This window comes from Mobula birostris, chromosome X (assembly GCF_030028105.1).
Source record: "Mobula birostris isolate sMobBir1 chromosome X, sMobBir1.hap1, whole genome shotgun sequence".
NCBI lineage: Eukaryota > Metazoa > Chordata > Chondrichthyes > Myliobatiformes > Myliobatidae > Mobula > Mobula birostris.
Window position 1 is genome coordinate 76,561,613 of NC_092402.1, and position 24,418 is coordinate 76,586,030.

A 24,418-nucleotide genomic window follows, 5' to 3' on the forward strand; every position below is an offset into this window, starting at 1 on the left:
CTCTCAGCACTAATCCTCTAAAGAACACACAAGTAAATACTACCAAACAACAGGAATTCTGCAGATGCTGGAAATTCAAGCAACACACATCAAAGTTGCTGGTGAACACAGCAGGCCAGGCAGCATCTGTAGGAAGAGGTACAGTCGACGTTTCAGACAAAGGGTCTCGGCCTGAAACGTCGACTGTACCTCTTCCTAGAGATGCTGCCTGGCCTGCTGTGTTCACCAGCAACTTTGATGTGTGTTGAGTAAATACTACCATTTTGTCCGAAAAACTAGTTACCACTGCTCTCGGCTTCCATCCTTAACTCAGTTTCCAGCTGCTCTTGACCTATTTGTTCAATGGGCCACAATTTAATTAACTGACTGGCTGTTTAAGACCTCTGTAGCAACATCCACAGCATTTTCTTCAACTTTCTTCCATAACCTCCAAAAATTCACAGATTAGTCAAACATGCCTGTAACAAACTGCCATTGGCTCTGCTTCATTAAATTCTCCCAGTCCCATGTGCTTCCACAGTTTATTGGTTTTAAGATTCTCCACAACCCAAATACAAAATGCTGAAGATACTCATGACAGCCTGAAGAAAATATAGTTAACATTTCAAGTCTGAGCCATAACAGGAAAAGAGAGAACAAGCAACACACATAAAAAATCCTGACAAAGGGTCTCGGCCTGAAACGTCGACTGTACCTCTTCCTATAGATGCTGCCTGGCCTGCTGCGTTCACCAGCATTTTTTTTTTTATGTGTGTTGCTTGAATTTCCAGCATCTGCAGATTTCCTCGTGTTTGCGTTTTTAAAGAGAGAACAAGCTAGTCTGAGTAGCAGAGAAGGTGAGGGATATGAGGCTGGAAAAAAGGGGAAAATATCTCTAATAAAGTGAGCCCAAATAAGTTAATGTAGCAGTTAGAATCAGGTTATGCTTCTTTGTCTGCGTAATGGGTTGTTAACAGTGAGGTTGTGGGTGTAGCTCAGTAGGGCAAACAATATTAATTGGAGAGAAAAACTGAGCCAAAGGACAGCAAGCAGGAACTGCAATTCTGATGCAAACAGAAAGACCAAGTAACCTAAAGTTGGAGAATTTGATATTGAGTCTGATGGCTGATGGAATCTCACAAAGGATGATCTATTGAATGTGGAAGTTTTTGTGGGGGAGTTGAGGACCAAAAGAACTTCGTTCTTGGTCTTCCCAGGAGAAAAGGGGTTGAGAGCAGAGGTGCGAGAAAAGGAAAGGATGCACTCGAGGGCTTTGTCCACAATAGTAGATGGGAAGACACAATTTAGGAAGAAAAATAAATTTCGAGGCACAAGCACAGATGACTTCCTGAAATAAGCTGCCAATCAGTACAAATGTCTTTAAAATGCAAAATAATGGAAATGGATTGTTTTACCAAAACTTGCTCATCTTTATCACAATCCAATGAAAATATTTATTAGCTACTGCAACATTACAAAACTCTATTTTCTATTTGAAGGCAAGCACTCAGCAAGAAACATCCTTTGCAAGAAAGCTAGCCACAGGTCATAAATGTTTGCGCCATGCATAAATGTCATCGATTTTGTGAGATTGCGTTCTGCTGCCCAGCAGTTTCTTTCCAAGGTTTAATATAATAAAAACATAGAAAACCTACAGCACAATACAGGCCCTCCGGCCCACAAAGTTGTGCCGAACATGTCCCTACCTTAGAAATTACTGGGCTTACCCATAGCCCTCTATTTTTCTAAGCTCCATGTACCTATCCAAAAGTCTCTTAAAAGACCCTATTGTATCCGCCTCCACCACCATTGCCGGCAGCCCATTTCACACCCTCACCATTCTCTGAGTAAAAAACTTACCCCTGACATCTCCTCTGTACCTACTCCCCAGCACCTTAAACCTGTGTCCTTTTGTGGCAACCATTCCAGCCCTGGGAAAAAGCCTCTGACTATCCACCTGATCAATGCCTCTCAACATCTTATACACCTCTGTCAGGTCACTCCTCATCCTCTGTTGTTCCAAGGAGAAAAGGCCGAGTTCACTCAACCTATTCTCATAAGGCATGCTCCCCAATTCAGGCAACATCCTTGTAAATCTCCTCTGCACCCTTTCTACGGTTTCCACATCCTTCGTGTAGTGAGGTGACCAGAACTGAGCACAGTACCCCAAGTGGGGTCTGACCAGGGTCCTATATAGCTGCAACATTACCTCTCAGCTCCTAAATTCAATTCCACGATTGATGAAGGCCAATACACTGTATGCCGTCTTAACCACAGGGTCGACCTGCGCAGCTGCTTTGAACGTCCCATGGACTCGAACCCCAAGATCCCTCTGATCCTCCACACTGCCAAGAGTCTTACCATTAATACTATATTCTGTTGTCATATTTGACGATCCATATACAAGATGAATAAGAAGAGGAGTTTTGTCTTGTTATGTGCAGATTTCCCTTCTTCTCATTTATCCACTAGCTGTTCCAGTACAAGGGGTGATGCGCTGCTGTCATGCTTACCACTAAATGAAATCATGCCACCAGATGTTGTTCTCCTCCACCCCAGCCCACCCACTATGGTAGAGGACACCAGACTCTAATTCAACATTTTACACTCAGAAATCCAAATTCCACCATACCACACTGAAAATATTGTAATTCCCATGTAGAGAACCACATAATTTTCCAATGATGAATATTAGCATCCACTTTCACCAGTACAGATAGCACTGATAAATCCTTACATTGGTTGTGAATGTGCGCGTCAACAATTCCTCACGCTCTCGATCCTGTTGCTCGCGTGTATAGCGGCGGTGCTGGAAATTCTTTAAAGCCGTTTGTAAGTGCTGGCAGTCATATTTCAGTTGATCCACTCGGCTAGAAGAGAGAAAGGAAGCACTGAATGCTATTTAAAACTGAGGCTGGCAGACATTATAAAAATATCAGCGCAAAAAATTTGTGGTGGGCCACTGATCACAATGATTTCAGAGCACATTTAGGACACATAAACTGGTTGGAAGCTACATATGCAGTCAATTCCAGTTAACAGGGATACATCGGGACCAGTACATTTTGGCCCAATTAAGTGGCTGCCGCAATTATACTTTATTGTCGCCAAATAATTGGTACTAGAACGTACAATCATCACAGCGATATTTGATTCTGCGCTTCATACTCCCTGGATTATAAATATTAAATATTAAAAATAGTTAAAATTAGTAAATATTAAAAATTTAAATTATAAATCATAAATAGAAAATAGAAAAATGGGAAGTAAGGTAGTGCAAAATAACCGAGAGGCAGGTCCAGATATTTGGAGGTTACGGCCCAGATCCGGGTCAGGATCCGTTCAGCAGTCTTATCATAGTTGGAAAGAAGCTGTTCCCAAACCTGGCCATACGAGTCTTCAAGCTCCTAAACCTTCTCCCGGAGGGAAGAGCGACGAAAATTGTGTCGGCTGGGTGGGTCATGTCCTTGATTATCCTGGCAGCACTGCTCCGACAGCGTGTAGTGTAAAGTGAGTCCACGGACGGAAGATTGGTTTATGTGATGTGCTGCGCCGTGTTCACGATCTTCTGCAGCTTCTTTTGGTCTTGGACAGGACAACTTCCATACCAGGTTGTGATGCACCCCAGAAGAATGTTTGCTACGGTGCATCTATAAAAATTAGTGAGGGTTTTTGGAAGACAGGCCAAATTTCTTTAGTTTTCTCAGGAAGTAAAGATGCTGGTGAGCCTTCTTGGCATTGAACTCTGCTTGGTTGGACCAAGTCAGGTCATTTGTGATATTGACCCCAAGGAACTTAAAGCTTTTGACCTGTTCCACTTGCGCACCATCGATGTAAATTGGGTCGTGCGGTCCGCTACTCCTTCTGAAGTCAACAACCAATTCCTTCGTCTTGCTGACGTTGAGGGATAGGTTATTGTCTTCGCACCATGCCACCAGGTTCTTAATTTCCTCTCTGTGCTCAAACTCATCATTACCCGAGATATGGCCTACAGTTGTGGTGTCATCAGCAAACTTCAAAAAAAGACAAACTTCTGTTTAGCTGAGTAACAAATAACGTATTTAAGTGAAATTCAGATCAAATTAGAACATTATCAAAAGCTACTACAGTGCCATAAAGCTGTGTATTAGCTCCTAATAGATATCAATGCTGTCATGTTCTTTTAATTGCCTAAATTAAAAATCAACATAGACATCTAGTGCAGGACTGCCTTCAACAATTGAATCCTCCAAATCTTCTTTTTCATTGTAGCATTCAAGATGATTGTCGATACTTTCAAATTCTTCATAGTTCCTAACTTGTTGAAATAGTGAAATAGTTTTACATTTCACTCCTGGCGATTTCTAGCATCTCCAAGCCTAAATGCTTGAAACCACAGTGAGCAAAACAGGTCTGAATTGTCTTGCTGCTTATTTCTTGCTAATTATCAATGACAAAAATCACTGCTTTTTTGAACACAAACACAGACAATTGACACTATTGATATAACTGTTCACTCTCAGCCAAGTATAATGTCTCAACAGCCACATGTGTGCACGTGCAAGTTAGAAACTGTCAACAGTCTCATCCCAATTAAGCGGCATAGAGTCCACAATGAACAAAGGGAATCCTGGCTATTTTCTTGATTTGTTTTTGTTCTTTAAAGGTTGTCTCAAATATGCGGCTATCCCAATTAACCGATGGTCCCATTAACCGGAATCCACTGTACTTCTATACTAAACTATTTCATCCCATCAACTGATTGCATATGCTACATAGTCACTTGTAGAGTTAAAGTTAATTATACTGTCATTAGCATACATAACACTGGCAACAGCTTAGTCTTGCAGTAAGTTATAGCTCATTTATTGGGACTGAAGAGGGTGAAGCTTCGTCATGATGACACTAAACGGCAACTCCTTTGCTTGCATCTTCAGAAACAGCTCTATTTCCACCGTTAATATCTCTATTTTTCCCTTTCAGGGTTCTTTTGAAGACCCTGACCTGGAGTTAACATGCTGACCGAGTCTTTGCGGAAATGGGACCCGCTCTCAGGGTTTCACGACTGGCCGCTATTCGATATGCCAAGGACATGACCTAAGAGCTCAACATCCTTCTGAGGTCCAAAATCTCGTGGCTCTGGAGACGGGTGGGTCAAAAGTCAGTGTCCCAGCAGGAGAACAGTGTGTCGTGAGAGTCAGAAGATCTTTATCTGTGTGCCCAGAGACCTGAGACCTTTAGGCTCTGGAGACGGGTGGGTCAAAAGTCAGTGTCCCAGCAGGAGAACAGTGTGTCGTGAGAGTCAGAAGATCTTTATCTGTGTGCCCAGAGACCTGAGACCTTTAGGCACAGAGCTCAGAAAAAGCGACGCAACAGACTTTTAACCAGCGAGTTGGTTGTTATGTCTCCCCTCTCGCTGTGAAACAGAGACACCTCTTTCTCCCTTATTAGGGAGTGAGAGAGCCTGGGGTATGTCAAGTACCAGCTGAACAAGTAGTCTTTGGGGTATTACAAGTCTGTGTTTTTGCTGTTGCTTTGCTGCACGCTTGAGTGCTTGGTGGTGGGTGGCGATGCTTTTTTTTGCCAGTGGGGGGAGCGGGGATTGTTGCTTGCTGCTGCTTACGCGCGGGAGGGAGGAGCTGGGGGGGTGGTTTGGGGTTCTAACATTTAACTGTCATTCATTCTTTGGAGGCATTCCTCTGTTTTTGTGGATGTTTGCAAAGAAAAAGCATTTCAGGATGTATATTGTATACATTTCTCTGACATTAAATGTACCTTTGAAACCTTTGATTTACTTTGGTCCAATTTTGATAAAATATTTGAACCTCAACAATGCAACAGAAGCTCAAACTATAAAAACAAACCATGCAACTCATTAATTTATTTAGCTTAAGTCTAGGGAATTTTTGTTTGGAGATGTTCAACAGTAATCTGAATACATAAATAGGAATATACATTAAAATGTTAATCACACTCACAGCTTGGCATTCTGACGTCTGTTTGGTGGCTCCTTGCTAGTCAATATTTCAAGCCGCTCCAAGCTGCTAAATACTTGATCTATTCTGGCTTGGATTTCATTTTCCACCACTGCAGAAGCATCAAAATTGTTAGCTTATTGAAACAATGGGAGAATTATACAAGTTCCACTGGTAATATTATAGACAAGCAACATATGAACCCATCTCTACACTTACAATGCTATATGCTGTATATTTTTATGCTGGCAGCTGATCACCCACTGGCAATAATCAGGTTAGGATGCGGTTACACTTTACACTCCAGAAATATAGGCACACAATCCAAGACCGACATTACGAGTCAAGGATTGAAGAGGTGCTGCATTCAGAGGCGCTGTCTTTTAACAAGACATTAAACAAAGATTTCTTTTGCTTTAAGTGTTGGACATAAAGAACCCTGTGCCTCTACTTTGTAAATGGACTTAATGACTAGTCAATATTTATCTCTCTGTCAACATCTCTGCAACTTACCTGGTCATTACAAATCACTGTTTCGGAGCTTGTTCTGCATAAAATGACAACTGCATTTCTAACTCTGTAAAATGAAAAGTACTTCATTGGCTGTAAAGATGCAGGTCATGAAAGTTAAATGCAGAGGGGAATGGGATGTGGTGAGTGGAAAATTTTCAGGCAAGAGCTCCAGTTCATGCCCTGTGAGTCCTACTGCAATATACACACATACAAGAACAATAGATGAAGATTGGGTCTGACACATGGTCTTGGGGCAGGGGAGTGGATTCACACAAGGAAATAGTGAAGGGAAAGTTGTGTTGAACAACTGTACATGAACAAGAAGTGATCACCGTGGGATCAAATAGATCATTTTCAACACCATCAAACGACAGTTTAAAAAAGCAAAGTCTAATAAGCTGTGTTACAAAAAAAAAACCCTCGAGCCGCATAATTATCAGGTCCATATGGTTTCAGTGTTGGAACTTTTGGAACCTATAATCAAGGGGGACAATTAGGAAACTGGGAGAAATCCAAGTTGTTAGCATAATTTGGTAAAGGCAAATCATTTTAAATTATAAGGAGGTAAGAGAAAGGATAATGAAGGAAATCTTTCTCTAAGGATTTTCTGAAGATAATTGACAAAGGTCTGCATAAAAGGCTGCTTAATAACATTGAGACCAATAGAATTAAAATATAATCAAAGGATGAGAAATTAGCTACAGGCAATAGCAGAGAGACACATAAACAGAAGGATGGTAGACAGTAGGTTTCCCCAGGACGAGTGAGAACACAACTTTATTTTTGATATTTTGGGGAAGCAATCGGTGAAGTATGTGAGATCCTGGAATACATTGAGTACAAAAACGGGTCATATTGAAGCTACATCCAAGACAGATGTGGCCAAACTAGAGTATCGCAATAAATTCTGAGTTTATTTGAATCCTTTGTAGAGTGTACAGAAAAAAATTTTTCCCAAGAATAAAAGATTTCATTTCTGATAGATCGGAGAAACTGGTGTTATCCTTTACAGAACCGCAGAAAATTGAACAGAGAAAGAAAACAAAATGCTGAAAGATAAGGAGAGTTAACCTTTCAGGTTGAAGACCATTTGTCCATTTCCAGCATTTGTTATATTTTGCTTCCAAAAGGAAATGTCACATTGGTGTAGTCAGTCATGTTTGTTCTGAGTTTGGGGCTAAGCTGGAATCAGGCAGGGCACACTTTTTATAATATATGTATATCTAAACAATCCTGTAGCCAGCCATAAAGTATTACAGCTTGAGTATCCCTTATCCAAGACTACAAAATCCAAAAACTTCTGAAATCTGAATTTATTTTTGAGCACTGGCATGATGTCACAAGTGGGAAATTTACATTAGATGCAGTGAAGGTTCTCACGTGCACTCAAGACAGTTTTGAGATGTGACCTCACATCAAAACCAGAATCAGGTTAAATATCACTGGCATACGTGGTGAAATTTGTTAATAGTGGCATCAATTCAATGCAATACACGATAAATACAGAAAAAAGTAAATAAGTATATATGTTAACTTAAAAATAGTGCAAAAATAGAAATAAAAATGTAGTGAGGTAGTGTTCATGGGTTCAACGTCCATTTAGAAATCGTATGGCAGAGGGGAAGAAGCTGTTCCTGAATCACTGAGTGTGTGCCTTCAGGCTTCTGTACCTCCTCCCTGATGGTAGCAATGAGAAGAGGGCATGACCTGGGTGATGGAGGTCCTTAATAATGGATGCCGCCTTTTTGAGGATTTGCTCCTTAAGATGTCTTGGGTACTCTTAATGTCAAAGTCCAAATGAAATATAGCCACATATGTAATGAACAGAAGTTAATGAAAAAGAGAAATGCTGCATAAAGCAAAAAAATGAAGATCTCAATCATGCACGTCAGCATTGGAGTGAACATATGCCGGTAACTATATGCTGCTTATGAAGCAAGCAAAAGTCTATCAAAGTGAACAAAATTGTAGGTAATTGTGAATATTCAGCTGACCGGTTGCAGAAATTTAAGAAAAGGCACAGAATTAAATTTTTAAAGTGTCTACTGATCATGAAAATCTAACACCAGAACAAGTCTACAATGCTGATTGTTTTTATACCTTACATAAAACTTATAAAATGTAAAGTACAAATACAGTGCGCTGTAACTTTTTAATCAAATTACAGTATCATAGGTGGAGACTGAAAGCCTGCTATTGTGCGTTGTTGTTCAGCAGTTGATTTAGGTATTCTCCCAATCCTGCGGTGTTGCATTTGTTACTCTGCACACATTATATTTTATATATTAATGGTACATAATAGTTTTTACTGCTTAAGTACACGTGTGATGAACAAGTGTAAGACAACGACTGCTTATCAGTAACACAGAAATTCAAAGTCGGAAATGATGGCGATCCCAAGCTATATATATACATTATATATTCCAAAATCTCAAAAAATTCAAAATACTAATCGACCCCAAGCATTTTGGATAAGAGGTACACAACCTGTATCTGCACATTTCTATCTTCAATAATCCATTATCTTCCATTGTAAGATTTTCTTTTAAGTCTTTATAGTTCGAAACAGAGGCACGCAAGTTCCCATAACAAAGCAATTTCCTGCATAGAGCATTGATATCCACGACGATCACTGCAGTTTCAATTCCTCTAAGAATTACAAATGAATACAGAGTTGGAAGCACTCAACTGATCAAACAGTATCAATGTGGAAAGAAAGATAATGTTTCTGCTCAAGGACTGTTGATCAGAAGTAGAAAAGTGAGCAGTTAAGTTGCAGTGAGAGTGAGGGGTGAAGAGAACTGAGGGGATGTCTGTGATAAGGTGTACATCAAAGATATCAAAGGAACATTCGCTGGCAGTTGAAAGTACAAAAGAAAAAGAAACAGAAACAAATTGAAATGGAGATACACCCACATCTGTGGAGCAACAAAAATAAAACTGGGCAATGGAACTGGGCACACTCTGACAGAAGATGAAGACCTGTTCTTTGATCTACATTTACTTAGAGATACAGTACAGAATAGGCTCTTCAAGCTGCACCATCCAGCTACACCCAACAACCCCAATTTAATGCTAACCTAATCACAGGACAATTTATAATAACCAGTTAACCTACCCGGTACGTCTTTGCTGTGGGAGGAAACCAGAGCATCTGAAGAAAACCCACGCATTCCAAGGGGAGAAATGCTTTACAAAGGATGCCAGGATTGAACTCCAAACTCCATTCCTCCAACACACCGAGCTATAATAGCTACGCTACTGCGTACCATTGGAGCAATGGGAGAAACAAAGAGTTCAGCAGAGAATTAATCAGTCATCTTGAACACTGAATGGAGATGTTCAGCAAACTGGCCACTCAATCTGTATTTGGTTCTCCAAATGCAATATGCTAAATTGGAAGGAGGACGAGTTGTTGCTTCACCTGAAAGGACCATTTGAGACCTGGATGATGGGAAGAGAAGAGTTAAAAGGGCAAATGTTGCATCTCCTGTGGATATGAAAAGTGAGAGCTGGGGGGAAACTTGACAGCAAAAGTAATGACTTTTTCAAGCTTTGTATGAGTTCAAGAAGTGTCACCAATATACTCACCAATGCAATGGAAAAAGTTGACAGAGTAGGCCTGAAAAATACTGAAACAACAACTGATCGATATATCCAATCAAGTGACAGATTCGCTTGGGCCAATATGAGCTCCCACAGCTACACTTATGACTTGAAAATGAGTGAGATGAAGGAGATCTTGCTCAATGCAAGGACAAATTCAGCCAAGTGAAGGAGAGAAGTAGCAGAAGGGCAATGGCTAGACCTGTTTAAGATATAAATGAAGGGCTCTCAGATTATCCCAATGTAGGATGGGGGTTACAGACTGCACTGATGATGAACCAGTTGGGGAGAAAAAAAGACAATGAAAAAAAAGTGGCAGCAGGCACCAGAGTTGTGACAGATGTAATGGGAAGTGACTAAAGATGAGAAGAAAGTATGGAGTCCACAAGACAGCAAGAAGGTTCCATGAGGCCAGTGCATGCTGAAACAGTGAGGCACTAGAAGAGGATCAAGTAAGGATGACAAGGATCTTACAGATGAGGTAGAAGGCTGAGGGACAATGAGGGGATGCTCATTCAGTGGTGGATTTTTGGCCCACTGGGACATATGATGTTAGAGTAAATGCAATGGAAAATTTACCATTGTCTGATGCAGGGTTTTGACCTGAAACAGCAGCAATTCCTTTCCTCCCATAGATGCTATTCGAATCACTGAGTTCCTCCAGCAGATTGTTTGTTGCTTAAGACTGTCAATGTTGTGTTGGCAGTTAGCAGTGAATAGATCCAGAAAGGGTATGAGGCCAGAGGGAGGGATCCACTTGGATTGGGAATTCTGAAGGCGGAATGTTTTCTAAAAGCAAAAACCATGGTATCCCTGGCTCTCCCCTCAATAAGACACAAAACCAACTCAAAGTCCAACAGCTGAACATCAAATTGAGCTTCCAGCATGAAAATACACCACCTCCCTTCCTCTGGGCATATAGCCAATAAAAAATACTATTGAGGAAAAAAAAAGATTTATGCATTTTTGCGAACAATGTTAGCTTGATTTTATTACTCATAAGGGCTAACTTTATAAAACAAACAGCTTTCATAGATGGGGAATAGGAGCAAGGACTAAAGAAATGGGCAGTAATTTACGCCTGCCTATACAGTATCTCTACACTCAAATGTTCTGAGGCGTTTAGAATGGTTCTCACAACCCAACTGCACCCCACTCTCAGTCAGCAGGATGCTGTGTGTCAATTAACAAAGTGCTCATCATATTAAATAATTAACTGTAATGTAAATATTTAATATGAAATAATCTACTACTTTTAATTGAAATATTATATTTTAAATGACTGATTCATGATTACATTACTAAATCTGAGTTTTATGGTGTTGAGTACCACTTCAAAATCTTTTGCATAATCTCAAGAAAAAGCAGGAAAGTCAATGCAGCAAACATGATGAAAGCTCGTATACAAGTGTCATAGAGAGTATACTGACTGGCCTGAAATGGAAACACCAATGCCCTTGAATGGGAAATCCAACAAAAGTAGTGGATATGACTCAGGCAATCATAGGTAAAGCCCTCCCCACCATTGTGCACATCTACACAGAGAGCCCTCGCAGGAAAACAGCATCCATCATCAGAGATCCCCAACACACAGGACATGCTCTGTTCTCACTGCTGCCATCAGGAAGAAGGTACAGGAGCCTCAGGACTCACACCACCAGGTTCAGGAACAGTTATTACCCTTCAACCATTAGGCTCTTGAACCACACGGGATAACTTAGAAACACAGAAACATAGAAAATAGGTGCAGGAGTAGGCCATTCGGCCCTTCGAGCCTGCACCGCCATTCAGTATGATCATGGCTGATCATCCAATTCAGAAGCCTGTACCTGCCTTCTCTCCATACCCCCTGATCTCTTCAGCCACAAGGGCCATATCTAACTTCCTCTTAAATATAGTCAATGAACTGGCCTCAACTGTTTCCTGTGGCAGAGAATTCCACAGATTCACCACTCTCTGTGTGAAGAAGTTTTTCCTCATCTCGGTCCTAAAAGGCTTCCCCTTTATCCTCAAACTGTGACCCCTCGTTCTGGACTTCCCCAACATCGGGAACAATCTTCCTGTATCTAGCCTGTCCAATCCCTTTAGGATTTTATACATTTCAATCAGATCTCCCCTCAATCTTCTAAATTCCAGAGAGTATAAGCCTAGCCGATCCAACCTTTCATCATATGAAAGTCCTGCCATCCCAGGAATCAATCTGGTGAACATTCTTTGTACTCCCTCTACGGCAAGGATGTCTTTCCTCAGATTAGGGGACCAAAACTGCACACAATACTCCAGGTGTGGTTTCACCAAGGCCTTGTACAACTGCAGTAGTACCTCTCTGCTCCTGTACTCGAATCCTCTTGCTATGAATGCCAGCATACCATTCGCCTTTTTCACCGCCTGCTGTACCTGCATGCCCACTTTCAATGACTGGTGTATAATGATACCCAGGTCTCGTTGCACCTCCCCTTTTCCTAATCGGCCACCATTCAGATAATAATCTGTTTCCCTGTTTTTGCCACCAAAGTGGATAACTTCACATTTATCCACATTAAATTGCATCTGCCATGAATTTGCCCACTCAGCTAACCTATCCAAGTCACTCTGCATCCTCTTAGCATCCTCCTCACAGCTAACACTGCCGTTCAGCTTCATGTCATCCGCAAACTTGGAGATGCTGCATTTAATTCCCTCATCCAAGTCATTAATATATATTGTAAACAACTGGGGTCCCAGCACTGAGCCTTGTGGTACCCCACTAGTCACCGCCTGCCATTCTGAAAAGGTCCCGTTTATTCCCACTCTTTGCTTCCTGTCTGCCAACCAATTCTCCATCCACATCAATACCTTACCCTCAATACCGTGTGCCTTAAGTTTGCACACTAATCTCCTGTGTGGGACCTTGTCAAAAGCCTTTTGAAAATCCAAATATACCACATCCACTGGTTCTCCCCTATCCACTCTACTAGTTACATCCTCAAAAAATTCTATGAGATGCGTCAGACATGATTTTCCTTTCACAAATCCATGCTGACTTTGTCCGATCATTTCACCGCTTTCCAAATGTGCTGTTATCACATCTTTGATAACTGACTCTAGCATTTTCCCCACCACCGATGTCAGGCTAACCGGTCTATAATTCCCTGGTTTCTCTCTCCCTCCTTTTTTAAAAAGTCGGGTTACATTAGCCACCCTCCAATCCTCAGGAACTAGTCCAGAATATAAAGAGTTTTGAAAAATTATCACTAATGCATCCACTATTTCTTGGGCTACTTCCTTAAGCACTCTGGGATGCAGACCATCTGGCCCTGGGGATTTATCTGCCTTTAATCCCTTCAATTTACCTAACACCACTTCCCTACTAACATGTATTTCCCTCAGTTCCTCCATCTCACTGGACCCTCTGTCCCCTACTATTTCCGGAAGATTATTTATGTCCTCCTTAGTGAAGACAGAACCAAAGTAGTTATTCAATTGGTCTGCCATGTCCTTGCTCCCCATAATCAATTCACCTGTTTCTGTCTGTAGGGGACCTACATTTGTCTTAACCAATCTTTTTCTTTTCACTTATCTATCAAAGCTTTTACAGTCAGTTTTTATGTTCCCTGCCAGTTTTCTCTTATAATCTCTTTTCTCTTTCCTAATTAAGCCCTTTGTCCTCCTCTGCTGGACTCTGAATTTCTCCCAGTCCTTAGGTGAGCCGCTTTTTCTGGCTGATTTGTATGCTTCTTCTTTGGAATTGATACTATCCCTAATTTCCCTTGTCAGCCACGGGTGCACTACCTTCCCTGGTTTATTCTTTTGCCAAACTGGGATGAACAATTGTTGTAGTTCATCCATGCGATCTTTAAATGCTTGCCATTGCATATCCACCGTCAACCCTTTAAGTATCATTTGCCAGTCTATCTTAGCTAATTCACGTCTCATACCTTCAAAGTTACCCTTCTTTAAGTTCAGAACCTTTGTTTCTGAATTAACTATGTCACACTCCATCTTAATGAAGAACTCCGCCATACTATGGTCACTCTTACCCAAGGGGCCTCTCACAATAAGATTGCTAATTAACCCTTCCTCATTGCTCAATACCCAATCTAGAATGGCCTGCTCTCTAGTTGGTTCCTCGACATGTTGGTTCAAAAAACCATCCCATATACATTCCAAGAAATCCTCTTCCTCAGCACCTTTACCAATTTGGTTCACCCAATCTACATGTAGATTGAAGTCACCCATTATAACTGCTGTTCCTTTATTGCACACATTTCTAATTTCCTGTTTAATGCCATCCCCAACCTCAGTACTACTGTTAGGTGGCCTGTACACAACTCCCACCAGCGTTTTCTGCCCCTTAGTGTTACGCAGCTCTACCCATATCGATTCCACATCCTCCCGGCTTATGTCCTTCCTTTCTATTGTGTTAATCTCCTCTCTAACCAGCAATGCTACCCCACCTCCTTTTCTTTCATGACTTTACTTGCCCCATCACTGAAATGTTCCCACAACTTATGGACTTACCTTCAAGAACTTTTCCTCCATGTTCTCAATATTTATTGCTTATTTATTATTATTATTTCTTTCTTTCTTCTTGCATTTGCAAAGTTTATTGCCTTTTGCACACTGGTTCAACACCCAGGTTGATGCGGTCTTTTATTGATTCAATTATTGAATTGAATTGACTTTATTTCCTACATCCTTCACATACATGAGGAGTAAAAATCTTTATGTCACACCTCTGTCTAAATGTGCAATGTGCAATCATCGTAATTTATAATAAATAGAACAGTCAACGTAATATACAGTATACTCAAATCAGCGTGAGTTAATCAGTCTGATGGCCTGGTGGAAGAAGCTGTCCCAGAGCCTGTTGGTCCTGGCTTTTATGCTGCGGTACCGTTTCGCAGATGGTAGCAGCTGGAATAGATTGTGGTTGGGGTGACTCGGGTCCCTAATGATCATACAGACCCTTTTAACACACCTGTCTTTGTAAATGTCCTGAATCATGGGAAGTTCACAACTACAGATGCACTGGGCTGTCCACACCACTCTCTGCAGAATCCTGCGATTAAGGGAAGTACAGTTCCCATACCAGGCAGTGATGCAGCCAGTCAGGATGCTCTCAATGGTGCCCCTGTAGAAAGTTCTTAGAACCTGGGGGCCCACACCAAACTTCCTCAACTGTCTGAGGTGAAAGAGGGCTGTTGTGCCTTTTTCACCACACAGCTGGTATGTACAGACCACGTGAGATCCTCGGTGATGTGGATGCTGAGGAAATTAAAGCTGTTTAACCTCTCAACCTATCATTCTATAGATTTATCATTCTATGGATTTGCTGTGAATTGCCTGCAAGAAAATGAATCTCAGGGTTATATACAATTATATATATATATATATATATATATATATATATATATATATATATACATATATATATATATATATATATATATACACACACACACACACATACACTTCGATAATAAACTTACTTGGAAGTTTGAAATTTGCCCAATATTCTGCTGTGGATTAGCACAAATTTTCTCCTAAAAATTGGGAGAAACTGATTATCTTTCATCACTATAGTAATGTCCCAAATTGTAGCCATTGACTTCATTTTTCTTGCTGGAAATTATACGAAACTAAATTGCACAAAATCAGAATCAAGGTTTACTACCACTGACATCTGTCATGAAATTTTCTGTTTTGTGGCAGTACAGTGCAAGACTTTTTAAAAATCACTATAAGTTACAATAAAAAATAGATAAATAGATAGACAGATAGAGCACCGGGAAGGGCTTTGGACTATGTATCTTAAAATCTGTCTATTTAATCTCCCATTGCCCTCGATCATGATTCAGTCATACAGCACAGAAACAGGCCCCCTTGTTTGGCCCACCATGTCCATATTTGTCTCTAGAATTGACTATTTAAACATACGCCTTCATTCTTCTCCCTACAAACTTTAAGATATGAAGACGTTTCTGTCGCCACCCTAACCCGGTGTTCTATTTACTCACCATCCCCGGCTAAGCTACATCTCAATTTATTTAGAAACCCCAGTCGAGACCCCTGCTCTTCCTAAACACAAGCTCTACAAAATTTTCTCCAAGCCTGGCATTCTGATCTTTGCTGAAATTAAATCTTCTCCAACATCCTGGGTACAGAATTTATTTTTCTAAATGTCTGTACCTCTTTTCCTACCTTCACAGCACTTCAAACCTGCCACATACTTATCCAAATATCTTCTTTTGGAGCATTATCAAATAAAATTGGACCACACTTTTGTGAAGTGCCTTGGGATAATTGAAATATTAAAGGTGCTATTTAAATACAAGTTATTCTTGTTGGATTTGTCACTTTGTAAAAAGAAACGTAATAAGGCATCCCACTGGGAGGAAAACAATGTCATTATTTCTTTTGGCAAAGGTTTATGCCCACTCCACTCCCAGCCCCCTGTCTTGGCACCAGGCAGGCTCTGTTTACAACGCTTAATTACGAATACTTACAGTGAACAGATTGCGCATCCGCCTTCTCCAGCCGCCCCATGTGGGCTTGCACCTCATGGATCTGCCTGTTGAGACGCAAAGGAAATGGGTGGTTAGCATCTATCTACAAACTTCTGGGCAAGGCCAGTGAAAGGAAAGCTTTTTTTTTGCAGTGTGCTATACATGGATTCTCTATCAGCCCTGGGAAAAACATGACAATAGCAAAAGGGGTGGTTCCATTTACACAGGACAACTGATGGCAAAGATAGTGGGAGACTGGATGTGTGCACCGTGACAACTGAAATCAATGGTCCAAAACAATGACGAATCTCCGGCATCAATTACACTCATGTAGATTCTCGGCCTCTGTGAAAACAAATGGGGAAAGAAGGTTCTCTCACAAGTGGGAATTGCTGGCAGATATAGAAAAAGATGCAATTAGTAACATACAACTAAGCAACCCAAGCCATAGCTGCAAAAATCAAAGCATTCATTTTCATTGAAGATTAAGACCATTCAATTCAAATTCCACAGCAGACAAAGTAAATAAATGTGCCAATCTATACCTAAAGAGTGGCTAAAATGTAAAACATAATCATAAGGAGTGTTTAAAAAAAAGGCAAAGTAAACACAAAGGAGAAAGGGAAAAGGCACATAAGGGGTGGGAAAGGGTTCTTGTGAGCTCTAAGCAATAAATCAATCGGACTGTCTAAACACATGCTCACCACTGTTGTAACTTTATTGTAACTCAGTGAAAATATTCCATACACTGAGGTGTTGGATCACAGACCTGAAAGGTTCTATAATCAATTTCAGATGGATGCTGATTAACATTATCTCTGGCAGCATACTACAATAGTTGTCAATAATGTCAGTTGGATTGGTCCCAAAGTAGAATACATGCATTTACCAAGCAACACACACACACACACACACACACACAAAATGCTAGAGGAACTCAGTAAGCCAGGCAGCATCTATGGAAAAAAGTAGAGAAAGTCGATATTTCAGGCCCAGACTTTTCATCAGGACTGGAGAAAAAAAGATGAGAAATCAGCATAAGAAGGTCGGGGGAGGAGAGGAAGAAGCACAAGGAGGTAGATGATAAGTGAAACTGGGAGAGGGGGAAGGGTGAAGTAAAGAGCTGAGAAGTCCACTAGTGAAAGCAATAAACAGCTGGAGAAGGAGAAATCCGATAGGAGACCATGGAAGAAAGGGAAGGGGGAGTAGCACCAGAGAGATGGGCTGGCAAGGAAAAAGGTGAGGGGGGAAATGGTGAAGGAGAAGAGGGGAGCAATATCCGGTAGTTTGAGAAATATATACATTGACCAGCTAGGTTCACTCCTGACAACTGGCCAGTTATTGATGGCACTGGAAGGCCATCATTAATGCATGATAATTACAGCTCTCAGAATTCTAGGATTGGGGGACCAGTCTGATGAATGAACCATAATTTATCACTGTTCCAAAGTAGGAAGTTTCCAAATTGCCCATCATGTTCAGTGCTAACCTACATCCTTTTTTAGATTTGGCACAGAAAGGTTTGAAAACTTTGAAGTTAACTGCTACAACTATTCACATTACTTTAACTGAATAGACATACTTCTCATCTCCATTCACAAACTTGCTCATTCAAACAGTAGACCAAGTAAACTATTGTAATCAAAAAAAGATCAACTCACTAAAGCTGATCTAATCAGAGAATTTTTGAGGCAAGCTTCAGGTAAAGATGACAGTAGCAGGAGTGCAGGCATTAGGAACAGAAGACACACTCTGTTTATTTTTTGATGCTGTATTTATCATTATCGCCATTATCATGTATTCAGTGATTGCCTATAATACCACTCCAATATAAGTGTTCCACTCACAAAAATACATAGCACTCATCATCAAACTTGTATTTTGTTTCAGTAGTTTGGACATTAGCAGAATGCTTTATGGCTCTAACTAATATCGTAGCACAATCTGCAGTGTAAGTACACCCGAAGAACCGCACAATTCAAATAAGTGTGATCAACTGAACGCTGTTAAGTATCCAAGATCATTACAGATCTTAACTGTGCAAACTTTATATTAAAAAAAAAATCAGCCTAAATTTGGCATACTGCATTACCATTTCAGTGTAAAGTTCCTTAACTCCTGGGAATTTAATTTGTTGTTTTGTTGTTCTTCTCCACGCCTTGTGACACATCGGGTGACAACCTTGCCATTTCTTTAGCATTTGTCTTTTTTTTTTAAAAAGAGGTTAAGTTGCTAGCTCGACACTCAACCCAGCTCAGATGGAAAGCGCGCAAGGAGCCGGCAGGATTCGAACCCGAGACCACTCGCCTCGAAGCCTGGTGCAGATGCCGCTACCCCACCGGCCAGCGGAGAGTGAGATTGTAAACCTGATAGGAGCAAAGGATGTTGGGAATGGTGAAAATGCTGTGCTGTGAGAGGGGTGTGGGACAGGTGGCAGAGAAGGAGTTCCAGGGTGAGGGGTGGTGCGGGTGCAGACACACCCAACCCTGAGACACCAGGCAAGGTCATTTGATTCCAAACAGTTGGTTTATTGATCATTACAGAATGTCCCTCTGGTGCTTCCCACTCCCTCCCCTCTCCCTTCCCCTTTTCCCAACCACGATCCTCCTCTCCCTGCCCCCTTCCCGCTCTCAGACCACAATGAAGACCCACATTAGAATCAGGTTTATCATCACTCATGTATGTCATGAAATTTGTTTTCTTTTGTGGTAGCAGTACTGTTCAATATATAAAATTACTACAGTACTGTGCAAAAGTTTTAGGCACCTTACCCTTGCTATATATACAGTACATGTGCCTAACTTTTGCTCAATACTATACATTGTGCAGATTTCCCCTTAAAACATGTAACATCAAATCAATATCTTTTACAATAGCTTTATGTAAATCCAGCATGCAGTAAAGTTTAGTTAGATTGCTTAAGACTGACAGACAATCTTCCCTCCAGTTCATCTAGTCTGAACTTTCATTGCAGGAATTGCATTCAAAGCATCATACTTAGTGGGTCAGGAAGCATCAATGGAAGAAAATAAACAGTTAGCATTTCAGACTGACACCCTTCAGCTGGACTAGGTCCCAAATCCAGTCTCAAAGAGTGGTTGTAAATGGTTCGTATTCTGCATGGAGGACAGTGACCAGTGGTGTTCTGCAGGGATCTGTTCTGGGACACCTCCTCTTTGTGATTTTTTATACATACCCAGATGAGGAAGTAGAAGGGTGGGTTACTATGTTTGCTGATGACACAAAGGTTGGGGGTGTAGTGGATAGTGTGGAGGGCTGTCAGATGTTACAGCGGGACATTGATAGGATGCAAAACTGGGCTGAGAATTGGCAGATGGAGTTCAACCCAGATAAGTGTGAGGTGGTTCATTTTGGTAGGTCAAATATGATGGCAGAATATAGTATTAATAGGACACTCAAAGCTGCTGCGCAGGTTGACTCTGTGGTTAAGAAGGCATACGGTGTATTGGCCTTCATCAATTGTGGGATTGAATTTAGGAGCTGAGGGGTAATGTTACAGCTATATAGGACCCTGGTCAGACCCCACTTGGAGTACTGTGCTCAGTTCTGGTCGCCTCACTACAGGAAGGATGTGGAAGCTATAGAAAGCGTGCAGAGGAGATTTACAAGGATGTTGCCTGGATTGGAGAGGAAGCCTTATGAGAATAGGTTGAGTGAACTCGGCCTTTTCTCCTTGGAGCGGCGGAGGATGAGAGGTGACCTGATAGAGGTGTATAAGATGATAAGAGGCATTGATCGTGTGGATAGTCAGAGGCTTTTTCCCAGGGCTGAAATGGCTATCACGTGAGGGCACAGGTTTAAGGTGCTTGGAAGTAGGTACAGAGGAGATGTTAGGGATAAGAGAGTGGTGAGTGTGTGGAATGGGCTGCCGCCGACTGTGGTGGAGGCGGATACAATAGGGTCTTTTAGGATGCTCCTGGATAGGTACATGGAGCTTAGAAAAATAGAGGGCTATGGGTAACCCTAGGTAATCTCTAAAGTAAGTAGATGTTCAGGACCGCATTGTGGGCCGAAGGGCCTGTATTGTGCTGTAGGTTTCTATGCTTCTATGTTGCGGCCATCACTGAATTGGGGCTGAAGGTTTCACATTGTATTAGAGGGATAGGAAGGTAGGCAAAGGGGGAGACATGGCTCTTCTGGTAAAGAATGGCATCAAATCATTAGAAAAATATGACATAGGATTGGAAGATGTTGAACCTTTGTGGGTTGAGTTAAGAAACTGCAAGGGTAAAAAAAAACTACAGCAGTTATATACAGGCCTCCAAATAGTAGCTGGGATGTGGACTACAGATTATAACAGGAAATAGAAAAGGCCTGTCAAAAGGGCAACGTTATGATTGTCATGGGAGATTTTAACATGCAGGTCGATTGGGAAAATCAGGTTGGTAATGGATCTCAAAACAGTGAGTTTGTTGAATGCCTACGAGATGGCTTTTTAGAACAGGTTGTCATTGAGCCTATGAGGGATCAGCCATACTGCATTGGGTGTTATGTAATGAACCGGAGGCAATTAGGGAACCCTTAGGAAGCAGTGAGCACTATACGATTGAGTTCAACCTGAAATTTGATAAGAAGAAAGTAAAGTCTGATGGAACAGTATTTCAGTGGAGTAAAGGAAATTACAGTGGTATGAGAGAGGAATTAGCCAAAGTAAATTGGAAGGAGATGCTGCCAGGGATGACAGCAGAGCAGCAATGGTGTGCATTTCTGGGAAAAATGAGGAAGGTGCAGGACATGTGTATTCCAAAAACAAAGAAATACTCAAATGACAAAATAGTACAACTGTGGCTAACAAGGGAAGTCAACGTTAATGTAAAAGCAAAAGACAGGGCATATTACAAAGCAAAAATTAGTGGGAAGACAGAGGATTGGGAAGCTTATAAAAACCTACAAGCAGATGGCAGGTGAACTAAATGAGTATTTTGCATCAGTTTTCACTGTAGAAGACTGGTATATGAAGGATATAAGAAATAAAGTCAATTGAATTCAAAATTCTGTGGGCCAGATGTTATAGGGTGTGAGGGAAGAGAGGTGAGCGCAGTTACTATTACAAGGGAGAAGGTGCTCAAAAAGCTGAAAGACCCAAGGGTACATAATTCACCCGGACCAGATGACCTGCACCCTCGGGTTCTGAGAGAGGTAGCTGTAGAGATTGTGGAGGCATTAGAAATGATCTTTCAAAAATTATTGGACTCTGGCATGGTGCCAAAGGACTGGAAAACTGCAAATGTCACTCCACTCTTTAAGAAAGGAGGAAAGCAACAGAAAGGAAGTTATGCCAGTTAGCCTAACCTCAGTGGTTGGGAAAATATTGGAGTCAATTGTTAAGGATGAGGTGATGGAGTACCCAGCAACACTGGACAAGATAGGACAAAGTCAGCATGGTTTCCTTAAGGGAAAATCTTGCCTGATGAACCTGTTGGAATTCTTTGAAGAAATTACAAGTAGGATAGATAAAGGGGATGCAGTGGGTGTTGTATATTTGAACTTTCAAAAGGCCTTTGACAAGGTGCCACACGTGAGGCTGCTTACCAAGTTAAGAGCCCATGGTACTACAGGAAAGTTATTAACATGGTTAGAGCATTGGCTGATTGGTAGGAAGCAACAAGTGGGAATAAAAGGATCCTTTTCTAGTTGGCTGCCAGAGACTAGTGCTGATCTGCAGGGGTTGGTGTTGGGACTGTTTCTCTTTATGCTGTATATAAATGATTCAGATGATGGCTTTGTTGCCAAGTTTGCAGATGATATGAAGATTGGTGGAGGGGCAGGTAGTGTTGAGAAAACAGGAAGGCTGTCGAAGGACTTAGGCAGTTTAGCAGAATGGGCAAGAAAGTGGCAAATGAAATACAATGTTAGAAAATGCATGGTCATGGATTTTGTAGAAGAAATAAATGTGCAGACTATTTTCTAAACAGGGAGAAAATTCAAAAATCTGAGGTGCAAAGGGTCTTGAGAGTCCTTGTGCAGAAAAAACCTAAAGGTTAACTTGCAGGTAGAGTTGGTGGTGAGGAAGGCAAATGCAATGTTAGCACTCATTTCAAGAGGTCCAGACTACAAGGGCAGAGATGTGATGCTGAAGCTTTATATAGCAATGGTGAGGCCTCACCTTGAGTATCGTGAACAGTTTTTGGCTCATCTAAGATGTGCTGGCATTGGAGAGGGTTCAGAGCGGGTTCACAAGGATGATTCCGGGATTGAAAGGGTTATCATATGAGGAACGTTTGATAGTTCTGGGTCTGTACTCACTGGAATTTAGAAGAATGAGGGGTGATCTCATTGAAACTTCTCAAATATTGAAAGGCCTAGACAGAATAGATGTGGAAAGGATGTTTCCCATGGTGGGGAATCTAGGACTAGATGACACAACCTCAGGATAGGAGGGCATCCATTTAAAATGGAGATACGGAGAAATTTCTTTAGCTAAAGGTGGTGAATTTGTGGAATCTGTTACCACAGGCAGCTGTGGAGGCCAGATCACTGGGTGTATTTAAGTCAGAAATTGATAGGTTCTTGATTGGCCACGGCATTAAAGGTTACGAGGAGAAAACTGGAGGGTGGGGCTGAGGAGGGGAAAAAAGTATCAGCCTTGATTGAATGGCAGAGCAGACTCGACAGGCCAAGTGGCCGAATTCTGCTCCTGTGTCTTATAGAAACATAGAAAACCTACAGCACAATACAGGCCCTTCGGCCCACAAAGCTGTGCCGAACATGTCCCTACCTTAGAAGTTACCTAGGGTTACCGATAGCCTTCTATTTTTCTAAGCTCCATGTACCTATCCAAAAGTTTCTAAAAGACCCTATCGTATCCACCTCCACCACCATTGCCGGCAGCCCATTCCACGCACTCACCACTGAGTAAAAAACTTACCCCTGACATCTCCCCTGTACCTACTCCCAAGCACCTTAAAACTGTGCCCTCTAGTGGCAACCATTTCAGCCCTGGGAAAAAGACTGACTATCCACATGATCAATGCCTCTCATCATCTTATACACCTCTATCAGGTCACCTCTCATCCTCAGTCGCTCCAAGGAGAAAAGGCCAAGTTCACTCAACCTGTTTTCATAAGGCATGCTCCCCAATGCAGGCAACATCCTTGTAAATCTCCTCTGCACGCTTTCTATAGCTTCCACATCCTTCCTGTAGTGAGGCGACCAGAACTCAGCACCGTACTCCAAGTGGGGTCTGACCAGGGTCCTAGACAGCTGCAACATTACCTCTCAGCTCTTATATTCAATTCCACACCGTACGCCTTCTTAACCACAGAGCCAATCTGCGTAGCTGCTTTGAGCGTCCTATGGACTTGGACCCCAAGATCCCTCTGATCCTCCACACTGCCAAGAGTCTTACCATTAATACTATATTCTGCCATCATTTTTGACCTACCAAAATGAACCACCTCACACTTATCTGGGTTGAACTCCATCTGCCACTTCTCAGCCCAGTTTTGCATCCTATCAATGTCCCGCTGTAACCTCTGACAGCCATCCACACTATCCACAATACCTCCAACCTTTGTGTCATCAGCAAACTTACTGACCCATCCCTCCACTGCCTCATTCAGGTCATTCATAAAAATCACAAAGAGTAAGGGTCCCAGAACAGATCCCTGAGGCATTCCACTGGTGACCGACCTCCATGCAGAATATGACCTGTCTAGAACCACTCTTTGCCTTCTGTGGGCAAGCCAGTTCTTGATCCACAAAGCAATGTCCCTTTGGATCCCATGCCTCCTTACTTTCTCAATAAGCCTTGCATGGGGAACCTTGTCAAATGCCTTGCTGAAATCCATATACACTACATCTACTGCTCTACCTTCATCAATGTGTTTAGTCACATCCTCAAAAACTTCAATCAGG

The 24,418-nt window shown here is 41.6% G+C and overlaps 1 protein-coding gene across 2 annotated transcripts in view; it reads right to left on the reverse strand.

Annotated features, from left to right (window-relative positions):
- gosr2 (golgi SNAP receptor complex member 2) overlaps nt 1–24,418 on the reverse strand; it is an 81,144-nt gene that overhangs the window by 50,647 nt on the left and 6,079 nt on the right. For both annotated transcript variants that reach the window (XM_072249297.1, XM_072249298.1), the window contains exons 2-4: nt 16,541–16,605; nt 5,937–6,045; nt 2,717–2,849 (exon numbers count right to left, since the gene is read on the reverse strand). In XM_072249297.1, the coding sequence (XP_072105398.1) occupies nt 2,717–2,849; nt 5,937–6,045; nt 16,541–16,605 (307 nt within the window). The remainder of the gene's footprint in view (nt 1–2,716; nt 2,850–5,936; nt 6,046–16,540; nt 16,606–24,418) is intronic.